This window comes from Capra hircus (genome assembly GCF_001704415.2).
Source record: "Capra hircus breed San Clemente chromosome X unlocalized genomic scaffold, ASM170441v1, whole genome shotgun sequence".
In the NCBI taxonomy this organism is placed as follows: Eukaryota; Metazoa; Chordata; class Mammalia; order Artiodactyla; family Bovidae; genus Capra; species Capra hircus.
The window spans coordinates 36816386-36829641 of record NW_017189517.1 but is presented as its reverse complement, the minus strand read 5'-3'; the positions used below and the strand labels follow the sequence as shown (position 1 = coordinate 36829641).

Genomic DNA, 13256 nt, shown 5'->3' with positions numbered 1-13256 from the left:
CTGGTGAATGTATGTGCCACATTTTTTTTAATTCATTCACCTGTTGATGGACATTTGGGTTGTTTCCATCTTTTGACCACTGTGAATAGTTCTGCTATGTAAATTGGTGTGCAAGTACCTGTTTAAGTCCCTGATTTCAGTCGTTTTAAGAATATCCCTAGGGTTGGAATTGCTGAGTCATATGGTAGTTCTCAGAGAAGGCAATGGCACCCCACTCCAGTACTCTTGCCTGGAAAATCCCATGGATGGAGGAGCCTGGTGGGCTGCAGTCCATGGGGTCTTGAAGAGTCGGACACGACTAAGCGACTTCACTTTCACTTTTCACTTTCATGCATTAGAGAAGGAAATGGCAACCCACTCCAGTGTTCTTGGAGACTCCCAGGGACGGCGGAGCCTGGTAGGCTGACGTCTATGGGGTCGCACAGAGTTGGACACGACTGAAACGACTTAGCAGCAGCAGCAGCAGCTTGGTAGTTCTATATTTAACTTTTTGAGAAACCAGCAAAACATTTTCCACAGCAGCTGTACCATTTTACATTCCCATAAGCAATCCACGAGGATCCCAATTTCTCCACATTCTCACCAACACATTATTTTGTGTTTTTTTTTGGGGGGGGCTCTGCTTTTGATTGTTTTTTTTATAATAGCCATCCTACAGTGATATCTCGTTGTGGTTCTGATTTGCATTTCCCTAACTACAAATGATAGCATATTTTTATGAGCTCGTTGGCCATGTGTATATCTTCTTTGGAGAAATGTTGATTTAAGTCCTTTGCCCATTTTTGAATTGGATTGTTTGGGCGTGGTTTTTTTTTTTTTTTTTTGCTTTTGTTAATATGGTTTCATTTTTATAGTTTAAAATTTTAATCCATTTGGAATTTATTTTGGTATAGAGAATGAGATGGGGGATCCAGCTTAATGTTTTTCCAAGGGATTAGCCATAGTTCCCAAATCATGTTGAATAATACTGATACGATATTGAAATTGCTATTATACTTTTAACTGTTAAGTACAAGAATATATGTATGTGTATACACACACACACACACACACACACACACACACCCCACCTCTTTGAAAGCAGTTTCCATTGATAAACATTTCAGAAGTGTAACATGGTATGAAAAGGTTTTAACACATGTAAGAAAATAATTCTGTTATCCTCTAGGTAATCCAAATTTCCAATATTATGTTCAGAGAAAGGAATGACACACTATATTACAAGATAGGTTAGACTGTGCTGCAGTACAAAGCAATTCCAAAGTCTCAGTGACTTAACACAGAAAAAGTTTGTTTCTTGCTCAAGTCAAGTCTGATGCAATCAGTTATTAGCTTTCTCCCCAGCAGTGATTCAGGAATGCAGCCTGCTTCCATCCTGCTGCAGCTCCAACAGGAACAAATGACTTCTAGGGTTGTCTAGGCGAAGGAAGAAAGGGATGAAAGAAACTGGCTTGTAATTGTGTTGGAGCAAAACCGCTACATTTCCACTCACATTTGCCAGAACTTATTTACATGATCTCAACCTAACTGGTGGATCAGATAGATGGTGAAGAATTTGCCTGCAGTGCAGGAGACCCAGGTTTGATCCCTGGCTTTTGAAGATACCCTGAAGAAGGGAACGGCAACACATTCCAGTATTCTTGCTTGAGAAATTCCATAGACAGAGGAGCCTGGCAGGCTACAGCCTGTGGGGTTGCAAAGAGTTGGACACAAGTGAGCGACTAACGCTAACCTAACTAAAGGGAGGCCAGGACTCTTTGTCTCCCATGTGACCATGAATAGGAAATGGAATGGTAAACACATAGCATTCCTTTGTCACACTCACCTTATGCATATATGATGTTCCTAAAAATATACAATTTTTGTAATTCTAACAATTTAAAACAAGATGTAGAGAAGCTCATTTTATAGGTAAAATCTGTAACCCTCTTAAAACAATTCCTTTGTAATATAAATGATAACATTGTAATTTAATAGCAGGGTATTTTTTAAAGCAGGGTATCTATTAGTTCTATTTACTTATTTACATGATAGCAAAAGTTGCATACAACAATAAGAGTGACGTTTATAGTATGAATTGCTTGGATTACATAAAGCACTTTTTATAGACAACTGTGTAAAGCACATTTTATCTATTTAAAACTTTTGAGACACTTTGTTTTACTGCCCATCAAAACACATTTATAAATAGAAGAGAATCAGTATGGTAACAAGAGAAGCAATATTACATTTAACGAAAACCTCCAAAAATTTGTAATGTAATACCAGTTTTTCTGAAGTAGAAAAGGATGGTTGCTGACATTTAATTGTTATGTCAGCTACCAAAGTGCTTTCTCATGCATTTAATCCTCCTATGATGTAGTTACTACACGAGCAGATTGAAGCACAGAGAGGTTGTCATTTACACAAGTAGGCAGAGTCACCTAAACAGAAGACTTACTTATACATTTTGTTGCAGGTACTGTGTAACTCAGTATTTATAAACCACATGGTAACAATTAGAATTATTAAGGTTTGGGTTTCTGTTGTTAGCATCAAATCTGAAGATCTTAAAATCTTTCCAAAGCACCTGGATTAAAGTCCATTCCAATCAAAGAAGGAGAAAACTATATAGCACTAGCAAGTTTGTTTTTTTTTTTAATTTTGACTGTGCTGGGTCTTCATTGCTGCATGTGCTTTTCTTTAGCTGTGGAGTGGGGAAGGATGGCTACCCTCTAGTTGCAGTGCACGGGCTTCTGTTCCGGTGGCTTCTCTTGTTTTAGAGCACGAGCTCTAGGGCACAAGGCCTCCAGTAGTTGCTGCACATGGGGTCAGCAGTTATGGCTCCCAGGCTCTAGAGCACAGGCTCAGTAGTTGTTGCGCACAGGCTTAGTAGCTCTGCAGTAAGTGGGATCCTCCTGAATCAGGGCTCAAAGCCAGGTCTCTTGCATTGGCAAGTGGATTCGTTACCACTGAGCCACCAGGGAAGACCTAGCACTTTTATTATATCCATTGTGTGTTAGGGAACTTGCACAGTTTTAAATAATTCATCAGGGGCTTCCCTGGTGGCTGAGTGGTAGAGAGTCCACCTGCCAGTGTGGGAGATGTGGGTTTGATCCCTGGTCCAGAATGTTTCCACATACCTCAGAGCAACTAAGCCCATGCAGTGCAACTGCTGAGCCCATATGCCACAGCTGCTCAGGCCCACGTGCCTAGACCCTGTGCTCCACAACAAGAGAAGCCGCCACAGGGAGATGCCTGTGCACTGCAACTAGCCCCCACTCTGTGCAACTTAAAAACAAAGCCCATGCAGGAACAAACACCCAGCAGAGACAAAAATAAATAAAATTATTAAGGATTAAAAAAACATCCGATTCTGTGGCAGATGTGGCTTTCGTGTGAAGCTGATGAAATCTAAGCTTGAGGAGTTCTCACTTGCATAAATCCCTTCCGAGGCCCTTCTGGGGTTTTCTTGGAGGTATTTTTCTTTCTGTTTCATAAAGAGGGCCCCCCAATACTGTACCTTTTCAGGCCCCATAAAATGTGGATGTACTGCTAGCCTTTTAGCATAATTTTTTAGAGAAGTAGCACAAAAGGTTCAGAGCCCTTACTTTGATGCCAGACTGTCCAGTTTAGAATCACCCTGTGACTTTGGTTATTTTACTTAACCTCTGAATGTTTTAATCTTCTCATAGTTAAAATGAAATCTTTGTCATGTGCAGTCACAGAATCTGTGATATAGTAGTTTAGTAGTGGTCAGGTAGTGTTCTGAAAGAGATTCCTTAAATCCCATTTTACCCAAGAAAAGGAAGAAAAGAAAAACAGTACTCCCTCATGTTTGGCAGATTGACTCCATGTTGTGGTACCCCTTTGGTGCTTTGTGGTTGTTTAGTCACTCAGTTGTGTCCAATTCTTTGCGACCCCATGGACTGTAGCCTGCCAGGCTCCTCTGTCCATGGGATTCTCCAGGCAGGAATACTGAAGTGGTTTACCAGGCTGTCCTCCAGGGGTCTTCCCCACGCAGGAATTAAACCCGCATCTCCTGCGTTGACAGGTGGATTCTTTACTACTGAGCCACCAGGGAAGCCCCTTCAGTACTTAGCCAGTTGTTTGCGATCCTGTCTTAGCCCTCACTTCTGCTCTGCAGAGACTGATGGTTAGCCAGAGGTGAACAATGAGTGTTTTCTCAGGCCTTTTCTGAACATGCATCCAGCACTGGGCATATACGTGGCTACCTTGATTCCTTGAAATACACAGGAAGTCTTAAAAGCCAATAATACTCCCCCCGCATCTCTTTTCCCAGCTCCTTTCTCTCCAGGCTTTTTGGTCTTATCTATTGCTTGTCCCAACTTTATCCCCTGCTCTATCTGCTCTGATTGATCAGTGCTTTTGCCTTAATATCAGTTCATTTCAGTTCAGTTCAGTCGCTCAGTCGTGTCCGACTCTTTGCAACCCCATGAATCGCAGCACGCCAGGCCTCCCTTAATATGCTTTCAGCAAAAGCCACTGGGAAAGGTACCCTAGTCGTGGGGGTGCTCCAAATTGGGTAAAACAAAAGCAGTTTCTTGCATCTGACCTTGAGGGAGCTGCCTAAGACATCAAAAGGACATAACCACATCTTTGAGAAAAAGGTCAGCATTGCTCCCTCTGATGCTACCAACCTGTACCAGGAGGGCAAGCTGCCATCTTCATGACTGTTGCTGATTTGGGGAGTAGGTGGGCAGTTCAAAACAAGCACACTCTTACCACAGTGCAGCAGAATCTCTATTCATTAATCTTTCACCAGGTTGTTGTTTTGTTCTAAATTCCAGAGTTCTGCAAAAGCTGATCTGAGCTTTCTGCCAGCTTCTAAGTTGCTTTAGTGGAGGGAGAGAGCCCTGAAATTCTGTACTCTGCCATTTTCATCAATGTCTCACCCAATCCCCTCTTGATAAAGGTGCTTAAGAATATCCAAAGCTAAGTTAGTTAATAAAGCTACTTCAAAGGAAATATACTTTAAAAGCAGCTTCAGTTATTATTCTTACTTTGCTTTATGTCTTAGAAGTTTTGTAAATACTTGATAATTGAATTTCAAAATAGAAAAATTTATTCTTTGTATTTCCTTGAGGAGTACTAGGAAACTGTTTACTTGGCACCTAAATGACCTTGAAAATATGTAGATTTATTTAGTTAATTAATTATGGGGAGTACCAGCTTGTATCTTGACATTTTTTATAGCATTTGTTTGATGTATTCACTGTTATCTGCAGAAATTACTGTGACATAACTCGATGGATGTGTGTGATGAATTGGAGGGAAGAGGGAGAAAATCAGAGACTGTTAATTATAAGAAAAATCAGCTTTTGTGATACTTAATCTGAGTAAATATATATCTGTTTTATATTACTTTCCATCTGCTTTACTTTTAGGTGACATTATCAAAGCAGCATCTAAAATGGATGGAGAACATGTCATCTGTGTCTTGGATATCTGCAGTTTGGGGAACAATAAAGCAGAAGGCTACTTGCACAAAATTTACAAACCAAATATAACTTCTTAAAAATTGGCAAATGAAATGACTAAAGGTTATAAATAAAGCATTGCTTTAAAGATATTCTGTTATTTTGTTGTGATTTCAATAACCGTTTTTCAGCAAGAATATTACATAAATTCTAAAGTGGTTTTCTGTTCATCTTGTGTTTGGAGCTAACACAGTTCATTTTAAATTCATTACTTGAAAAGGTCATCAAGCCCCAGAGGGATGGTACAGGGAGGGAGGAAGGAGGGGGGTTCAGGATGGGGAACACGTGTATACCTGTGGTGGATTCATGTTGATATATGGCAAAACCAATACAATATTGTAAAGTAATTAACCTCCAATTAAAATAAATAAATTTATCTTAGAAAAAGAAAATTCATGTTACTTGTTTCTATATGAATATTATCTTGACTTAGAATTTGTGTTCACTGTTCTATTTGTGAAAGTGTCCATCGTGACTGACTTTGCCACCCCCGGAAACTGTAGCCCACTGACTACTCTGTCCATAGGGTTCTCCAGGGAAGATACTGGAGTGAGTTGCCATTCCCTTCCCTGTGATCATCTTCCCTACTGGGGATGGAACCAGGTCTCCTGCATTAGCAAGCAGATTTGTGTTTTTTGTTTGTTTGTTTGTTTTTTGTTTTTTGTTTTTTTACCATCTGAGCAACCAGGAGTGGCTATCTGTGTAGCCATTTTATTCTACTGCCTCAGCATTAAGGCATCCCAACTTACAAGAGTAACTTTTCATGTACATTTAGCATCCTTGCATTTTTAATTGGGTTATGATGGAATTCTCCCATCCCAGTTCTAACCAGAAGAAGTTTGTGGTCATAAGCTAACCATACTCTGACCGTGCTTAGCTTCTGAGATTGGACAACATCAGGCACAGACAGGTGGTATGGCTATAGACTACAGTGGAAAATTCTAAATTGCTAATTTGAGGATTACATTCCCCTAAAGCAGTCAACCTCCATTTCTTATAACTGAGGTAGTTTCTGTCATTTTCAAAAGCACATGTGGATTGTTATATTCCAGTTGCTTTGGCCTTTAGTTTGGTCAGCTGTACAATGAGCATACTGAATTCAGTTGTCGTAAGGTTTTCCACTCTATTGTGACTTCATACCCTTTGAATATCTAAATGTTTTGACCAGTGTGTGGTCTTTTGTTCTTAAAATTGTGTTTAAAGTTAAAGTAGTGAATCCTCCTCATATTAAAATTTTGAATGTATTATTAAAGAAGTCAAAACTTGTCTCTTTCTGAATGTATTTGATGTCTTTCTTCCATATTTTTGACCTATAATAGACCTACATGTACTTGCTAAATGAGCCAGTATGATTCTTCCATATGGGTTGAAAACTGTTGTTTATCAAATAGAATCTGGGTTTTCATATTAAGCTATTAGAAACTTAAATAGGCAGTTCAGTTTTAGTGCCACATAAATGCTGGAGAAGCGAAAAGTTAATACTTAAGTAACTGTTGACTGAAAAACCCTCAGGCTGAGATTGCAAAATTACACACTTTAGCAGGTGTGATTTCTGTTCTCATATTGAATGAGAAATAGGAAATATTTTTAAGATTCAAGATCTTTAAAAACAACTTTCATGGCAATTTATTTTATAGTAATGTTTCTGTCCAAATTTGGAGTTTTAACATCTGTGTCTACATTTCCAGTTACAGAAAAATTGAATAGGTACTGTGGTGATTTCCTAAGGAAAATAGCAAACTATCACATCGGAAGACCTTATCTTCAAGTGACAGTAAGTGCTGATTCTTCCCAAATCAACACAAATAAACTACTATGGTATCACTTTTATATTAACTGGTTTGTAAATTATAAAATATTACATAGTCTACCACAAGACCACAATCTTTCACTGAAGTTTCTAATTTTAGATGGTACATGAGATCTACACATTTAAATCCTTTGGTAAGTTATTAAGAACCTGAGCACCTTTATGTTCTGCCACTTTTATTTCTTTGTTGGACTTATCCTGCATTAATTTTATTTACATTAAGACTAGGTCTTAAAAGAAATTTGAAACCCTTATTTTGTGAGACTGGTAGCATTTGATGTTACTAAATCTGGCTAGGTACCCTCTGCCAATATGGACTATCCATGCTGTGTCCTTGCTCAGTTGCTCAGTTTTGTCTGACTCTTTCGACCCCATGGACTGTAGTCCATCAGGCTCCCCTGTCTGAGATTTTCCATGCAAGAATCCTGGAGTGGGTTGCCATTTCCTTCTCTAAGGGATCTTCCCAACCCAGGATTTGAACCTGCGTCTCCTGCATTGGCAGGCAGATTCTTTACCACTGAGCCACCTGAGAAGCCCCTTCAGAGCTCTAGGAAGCCAGTAAATGGTTTGTCGCCACTGATATGCTTTGATTGGATTCATAATGTTTTAGAGTGGTCACTGTCTCCTGGAAAGAGAGTGGAATATAAGGAGGTTAGCAGAGACTGCTAGCTGTATCCTAATACCTATTCTTCTCATAGAGTAACAGTTCTCTCCATTTTTAGCTAAGCAGATAGCTGCCTAGAATAAAGAATACTATTCCTTCCTTCCTTCGTGGCTGAATATAGCCTTGTGACTCTTTTATTTGGCTTGGGCTAATATTAAAGTTAACTTACTTGTGGTGCTGGGAAAAGTGGTCAACCACTTGTAAAAGAATGAAACTAGAACACTTTCTAACACCATATACAAAAATAAACTCAAAATGGATTAAAGATCTAAATGTAAGACCAGAAACTATAAAACTCCTAGAGGAGAACATAGGCAAAACACTCTCCGACATAAATCACAGCAGGATCCTCTATGACCCACCTCCCAGAATATTGGAAATAGAAGCAAAAATCAACAAGTGGGACCTAATTAAAGTTAAAAGCTTCTGCACAACAAAGGAAACTATAAGCAAGGTGGAAAGACAGCCTTCAGAATGGGAGAAAATAGCAAATGAAGCAACTGACAAAGAACTAATCTCAGAAATATACAAGCAACTCTTGCAGCTCAATTCCAGAAAAATAAATGACCGAATCAAAAAATGGGCCAAAGAACTAAACACATTTCTCCAAAGAAGACATACAGATGGCTAACAAACATGAAAAGATGCTCAACATCACTCATCAGAGAAATGCAAATCAAAACCACAATGAGGTACCATTTCACGCCAGTCAGCATGGCTGTGATCCAAAAGTCTACAAGCAATAAATGCTGGAGAAGGTGTGGAGAACCCTCTTACACTGTTGGTGGGAATGCAAACTAGTACAGCCACTATGGAGAACAGTGTGGAGATTCCTTAAAAAGCTGGAAATAGAACTGCCTTATGACCCAGCAATCCCACTACTGGACATACACACCGAGGAAACCAGAATTGAAAGAGACACGTGTACCCCAATGTTCATCGTAGCACTGTTTATAATAGCCAGGACATGGAAGCAACCTAGATGTCCATCAGTCAATGAATGGATAAGAAAGCTGTGGTACATATACACAATGGAGTATTACTCAGCCATTAAAAAGAATACATTTGAATCAGTTCTAATGAGGTGGATGAAAGTGTAGCCTATTATACAGAGTGAAGTAAGCCAGAAAGAAAAACACCAATACAGTATACTAATGCATATATATAGAATCTAGAAAGATGGTAACGATAACCCTGTATGCCAGACAGCAAAAAAGACACATGTATAGAACAGTCTTTTGGACTCGGAGAGGGAGAGGGTGAGATGATTTGGAAGAATGGCATTGAAACGTATAATATCATATGTGAAATGAATTGCCAGTCCAGGTTCAATGCATGATACAGGATGCTTGGGGCTGGTGCACTGGGATGACCCAGAGGGATGGTACGGGGAGGGAGGAGGGAGGGGGATTCAGGATTGGGAAAATGTGTATACCTGTGGCAGATTCATATTGATGTATGGCAAAACCAATACAATATTGTAAAGTAATTAGCCTCCAATTAAAATAAATTTAAAAATAAAAATAAAGTTAACTTAGTTGTTTTGAACATACACCAAGTTAGTCACCCAGCCCAGAATTGGAAGTTTGCTATGAATAATCAAGGAGTATCTGTATTAGATACCATTCCTATATCTAGTAAGCCCTGTACTTCATCTATAAATGATAGGTTTGACATAGCTCTTATTCAGTCATACGGAAAAATCAAATTTTTCTTGCTTAAGGGAAGTAATTCCCTTCTCTATGCCTTTATTAATATTACATACCTTTGCTAAGATTCTTGATATGTATTAAGGTACTTAATAAAGGTACAAGCAATAGGAAAAGTCCAATAGTATCAAATGTTTGAAACACAATAGTGGTTCTCAAACTTGGCTTCATATTGGTATCACCTGGGGAGTTTCAAAAATGACTATGCCAGTGTGTCACCCTCACTCCAAGTTTCTGATCTGGGTGTAGCCTGGACATCAAGATAGGTAACAGCTCCCCAGGTGATTCTAATGTGCAGGCAAGTTTGTACACCACTAAAGTTATATACCACTAAATAGGTATATAGTCTCATTTCAAGCTCTTGGTAGTTTTATTAGCACTCAAGCTTTACCCAGTACATGGAACTTAACCTCCTATCTAAGTGCTGTAGTTTCATTTACACTCGATGCAGCCTTCATCTTGAATTGTTCTGATAAGAAGGAAAAATTAAAACCTCATAGTTTTGAAACAACTTTCACTTTTGTAAGATTTCTAGCATGTCAGATCCAGAAAAGAGTCGATAGGTCAATTCTAATCCAACCTCTTTGCCAGCGTTTCTCATGATGTACTCTGCATAGAAGTTAAATAAGCAGGGTGACAATATACAGCCTTGGTGTACTCCTTTTCCTATCTGTAACCAGTCTGTTGTTCCATGTCCAGGTCTAACTGTTGCTTCCTGACCTGCATACAGATTTCTCAAGAGGCCGGTCAGGTGGTCTGGTATTCCCATCTCTTTCAGAATTTTCCACAGTTTATTGTGATTCACACAGTCAAAGGCTTTGGCATAGTCAATAAAGCAGAAATAGATGTTTTTCATTACCTCCAATTAAAAATAAAATTTTAAAAATAAAGTTCTTAAATTGAGTACATGAGAATTACCTGGAGAGCTATTTAAAATGTGTATTCCTAGATATTTCCCTCTGATTTTGATTCAGGATGACTGGTAGTAGGACCCAGGAATCTTCACTTTTGATAAATTTCCAAATGTTTCTACTGTAGGTGCTCACAGAGAAAATCTTAAAAACACTGAATAAATACTAGACTACTCATCCCCCAGCAAATTACCTTGAGTCAACCAGAAAATAGCACTGATGGGTATTTATTGTTCTAGGACTATTTTACTTAACTGCAAAATTTTAAAAACAATTTAAAATTATCTTTGTAAGGTGTGACTCTGAAAGCTATACAAGGAAACATAAAGGCACTCACATACAAGGTATATAATGTTGGCTACCATTTAAAGTCATGCGCTTCAACCATCAGAGCAATTTAAAATAGTTAGCAAAGTTTTCTCATGAGCACTGCAACAAAGTGTTATGCAAAGTTGTCATTTAAAATCATATAATGATTTTCCTTTTAGGATCAATGTAATAACTGGTATAGAAGGTTAAATCTCTATAACTTTACTAATGAATTATCTGTTGAATTGATCACAGATGTCTATTAGCAATCAGCAGACTAATCATTTTGACAATAATACTTCGGTTTTCAGTTTGATAGTTTTTTTGTCTATTGAGCAGTCTTATATTATGAGTTTTGACGTCAATATGATAGTGCTAATAGCAAAATAATAAACTACTTGCATTTACTCTGAAACAGATCATAAGCTAATACACAAGACCTTTAAACTTTTCAGTTCAATTCCATGAATAATTATTGAGTGGTTACTGTGTGTAAGTTGTTACTAATACCAGGTACTGTGAGGGAGGGGATACACCCATGAGTAATCAGCAGCTGTAAAAGGATAGAAAGGTTCATAATATTTGTATTGTGCATTTGCTGGGGTTTATCCATAAGTTTCTACTGCAGATTCCCTGAACTGCCTTCTGATGTTAACTGTTTGTTTCCACTTGCAGGGTCCACTCCCAATGCTAATACTTCAGGTGCCCAGGAATGGACAAGTGGGGGAGTGGGATGGAAATAGCTTCATTGGGCATCTTCAACAATGTCTCCTATTTTCCTGTTTCCTGTTGTCCTGTCCCGTTGACTCTAGTGGTATTCCTTATTCCAGACTATTTCCCCTGGACTTCAGACTACCATTGTTTCTGCCTTCCTTTTGACCTGGTGTCTTTCTACTTCTCTGTCAGTCTGATACCTATTTGTCTGTGTTTTTTTTGACTCTTGGCCCAATCAGACTCCTGATATCTCTGTCTTGTTGTCCATTCATCTACTCCTTCACCAGCCCTTGGTACACATTGCAATCTACTTTTCCCAGCAACTTACCCAGACCAATCGAGCCCACACCAATGTATGCCCAACTGTTGCTAGTGTCCAGTGTACTCTTGATTAAAAACAGCTTATGGTAAAGGAAGCAATGAAGTAAATAAAGCTATTTATATGTTTAAAATAACTAGAATTAAAAATTCTAGGACCTAGAGACATACAGAGTGAAGAAAGTCAGAGAAAATTATCGTATATTAGCACATATATGTGGAATCTAGAAGAGTGGTACAAATAGGTCAATCTATTTGCAAAGCAGAGATGGAGATACAGATGTAGGGAACAAACATGGACATCAAGGAGGGAACAGGATTGAGGTGGGATGAATTGGGAGACAGATTGACATATATACGCTACTATGTGTAATATGGGCTTTCCTGGTAGCTCAGTGGTAAAGAATCTGTCTACCTGGAGAAGGAAATGGTAATCCGCTCCAATATTCTTGCCTAGGAAATCCCACAGACAGAGGAACCTGGGGGCCTACAGTCCATGGGGTCACAAAAGAGTCAAACATGACTTAACAACTAAACAACAACAGTATAAAAAATAGATACCTAATGAGAACCTACTTTTAGCGCAGGGAACTCTACTCTTCCTGACCTAAATGGGAAGGAAAACCAAAAAAAGAGGGGATATATGTGTACATAAAGCTGATTGATTTTGCTCTACAACAGAAACTAACACAATATTGTAAAGCAACTATACTCCAATAATTTCTTTTTATTCTAAATGTTAGGAGATAAACCTTGAATAATCTTTTGTTAGAGTATAAGACATGGGACATAAAAATTAATGGAATGCATCACATCATAGGTATCAATAAGTTGAGAAATATTTGAGTGCCCACCACTGGCAAGGCACTGTACTTCAAATGATCTCTAGTGACTGGAATAGGTTTCCCTTTCAATGAATAAACAAGGTAGCAGAAGATATTCCTTGGGGAGATTGTTAAGAAAAATTCCACAAAGAAATAAGACCAAAAAGGGCTGCAAAATCAATTCCACCAATGCCATAGCAATTAAAATGACAGATCTTAACTTACTTCTGCCTGAATTGGTTGACAGCATATTTCAGCAGGGCTTGGAAAACCAGTTTGGTGTTTTAGATAATCTGAGAGAGGTGACTTTCATTTTGTCACGTGGGCGTACCAAGAGTCCAGTTCCTCATTCCAATCCACTCCATGTTTATGAAAGTTCATTAGCTGGAACAATAAGAAGGAAAAAATGTCAGTGCAGGAAGTCATCCAATCCTGATAAGTTGACACGTAGAATAAAGTTGATGGTGTTATTCATCGCTAAGGCAGTCCTGATTAAGGGTTATACGTGTGTACAGTT

At 38.6% G+C, this 13256-nt stretch overlaps 1 protein-coding gene across 1 annotated transcript in view; it reads left to right on the top strand.

Annotated features, from left to right (window-relative positions):
* The window catches only part of CXHXorf57 (chromosome X CXorf57 homolog), a 97005-nt gene extending 91487 nt beyond the window's left edge, over positions 1-5518 (top strand). Inside the window, 1 exon segment of the mRNA XM_018044101.1 lies at positions 5388-5518. Coding sequence (XP_017899590.1) covers positions 5388-5518 — 131 coding nt within the window.
* Positions 5519-13256: the final 7738 nt, after the last annotated feature.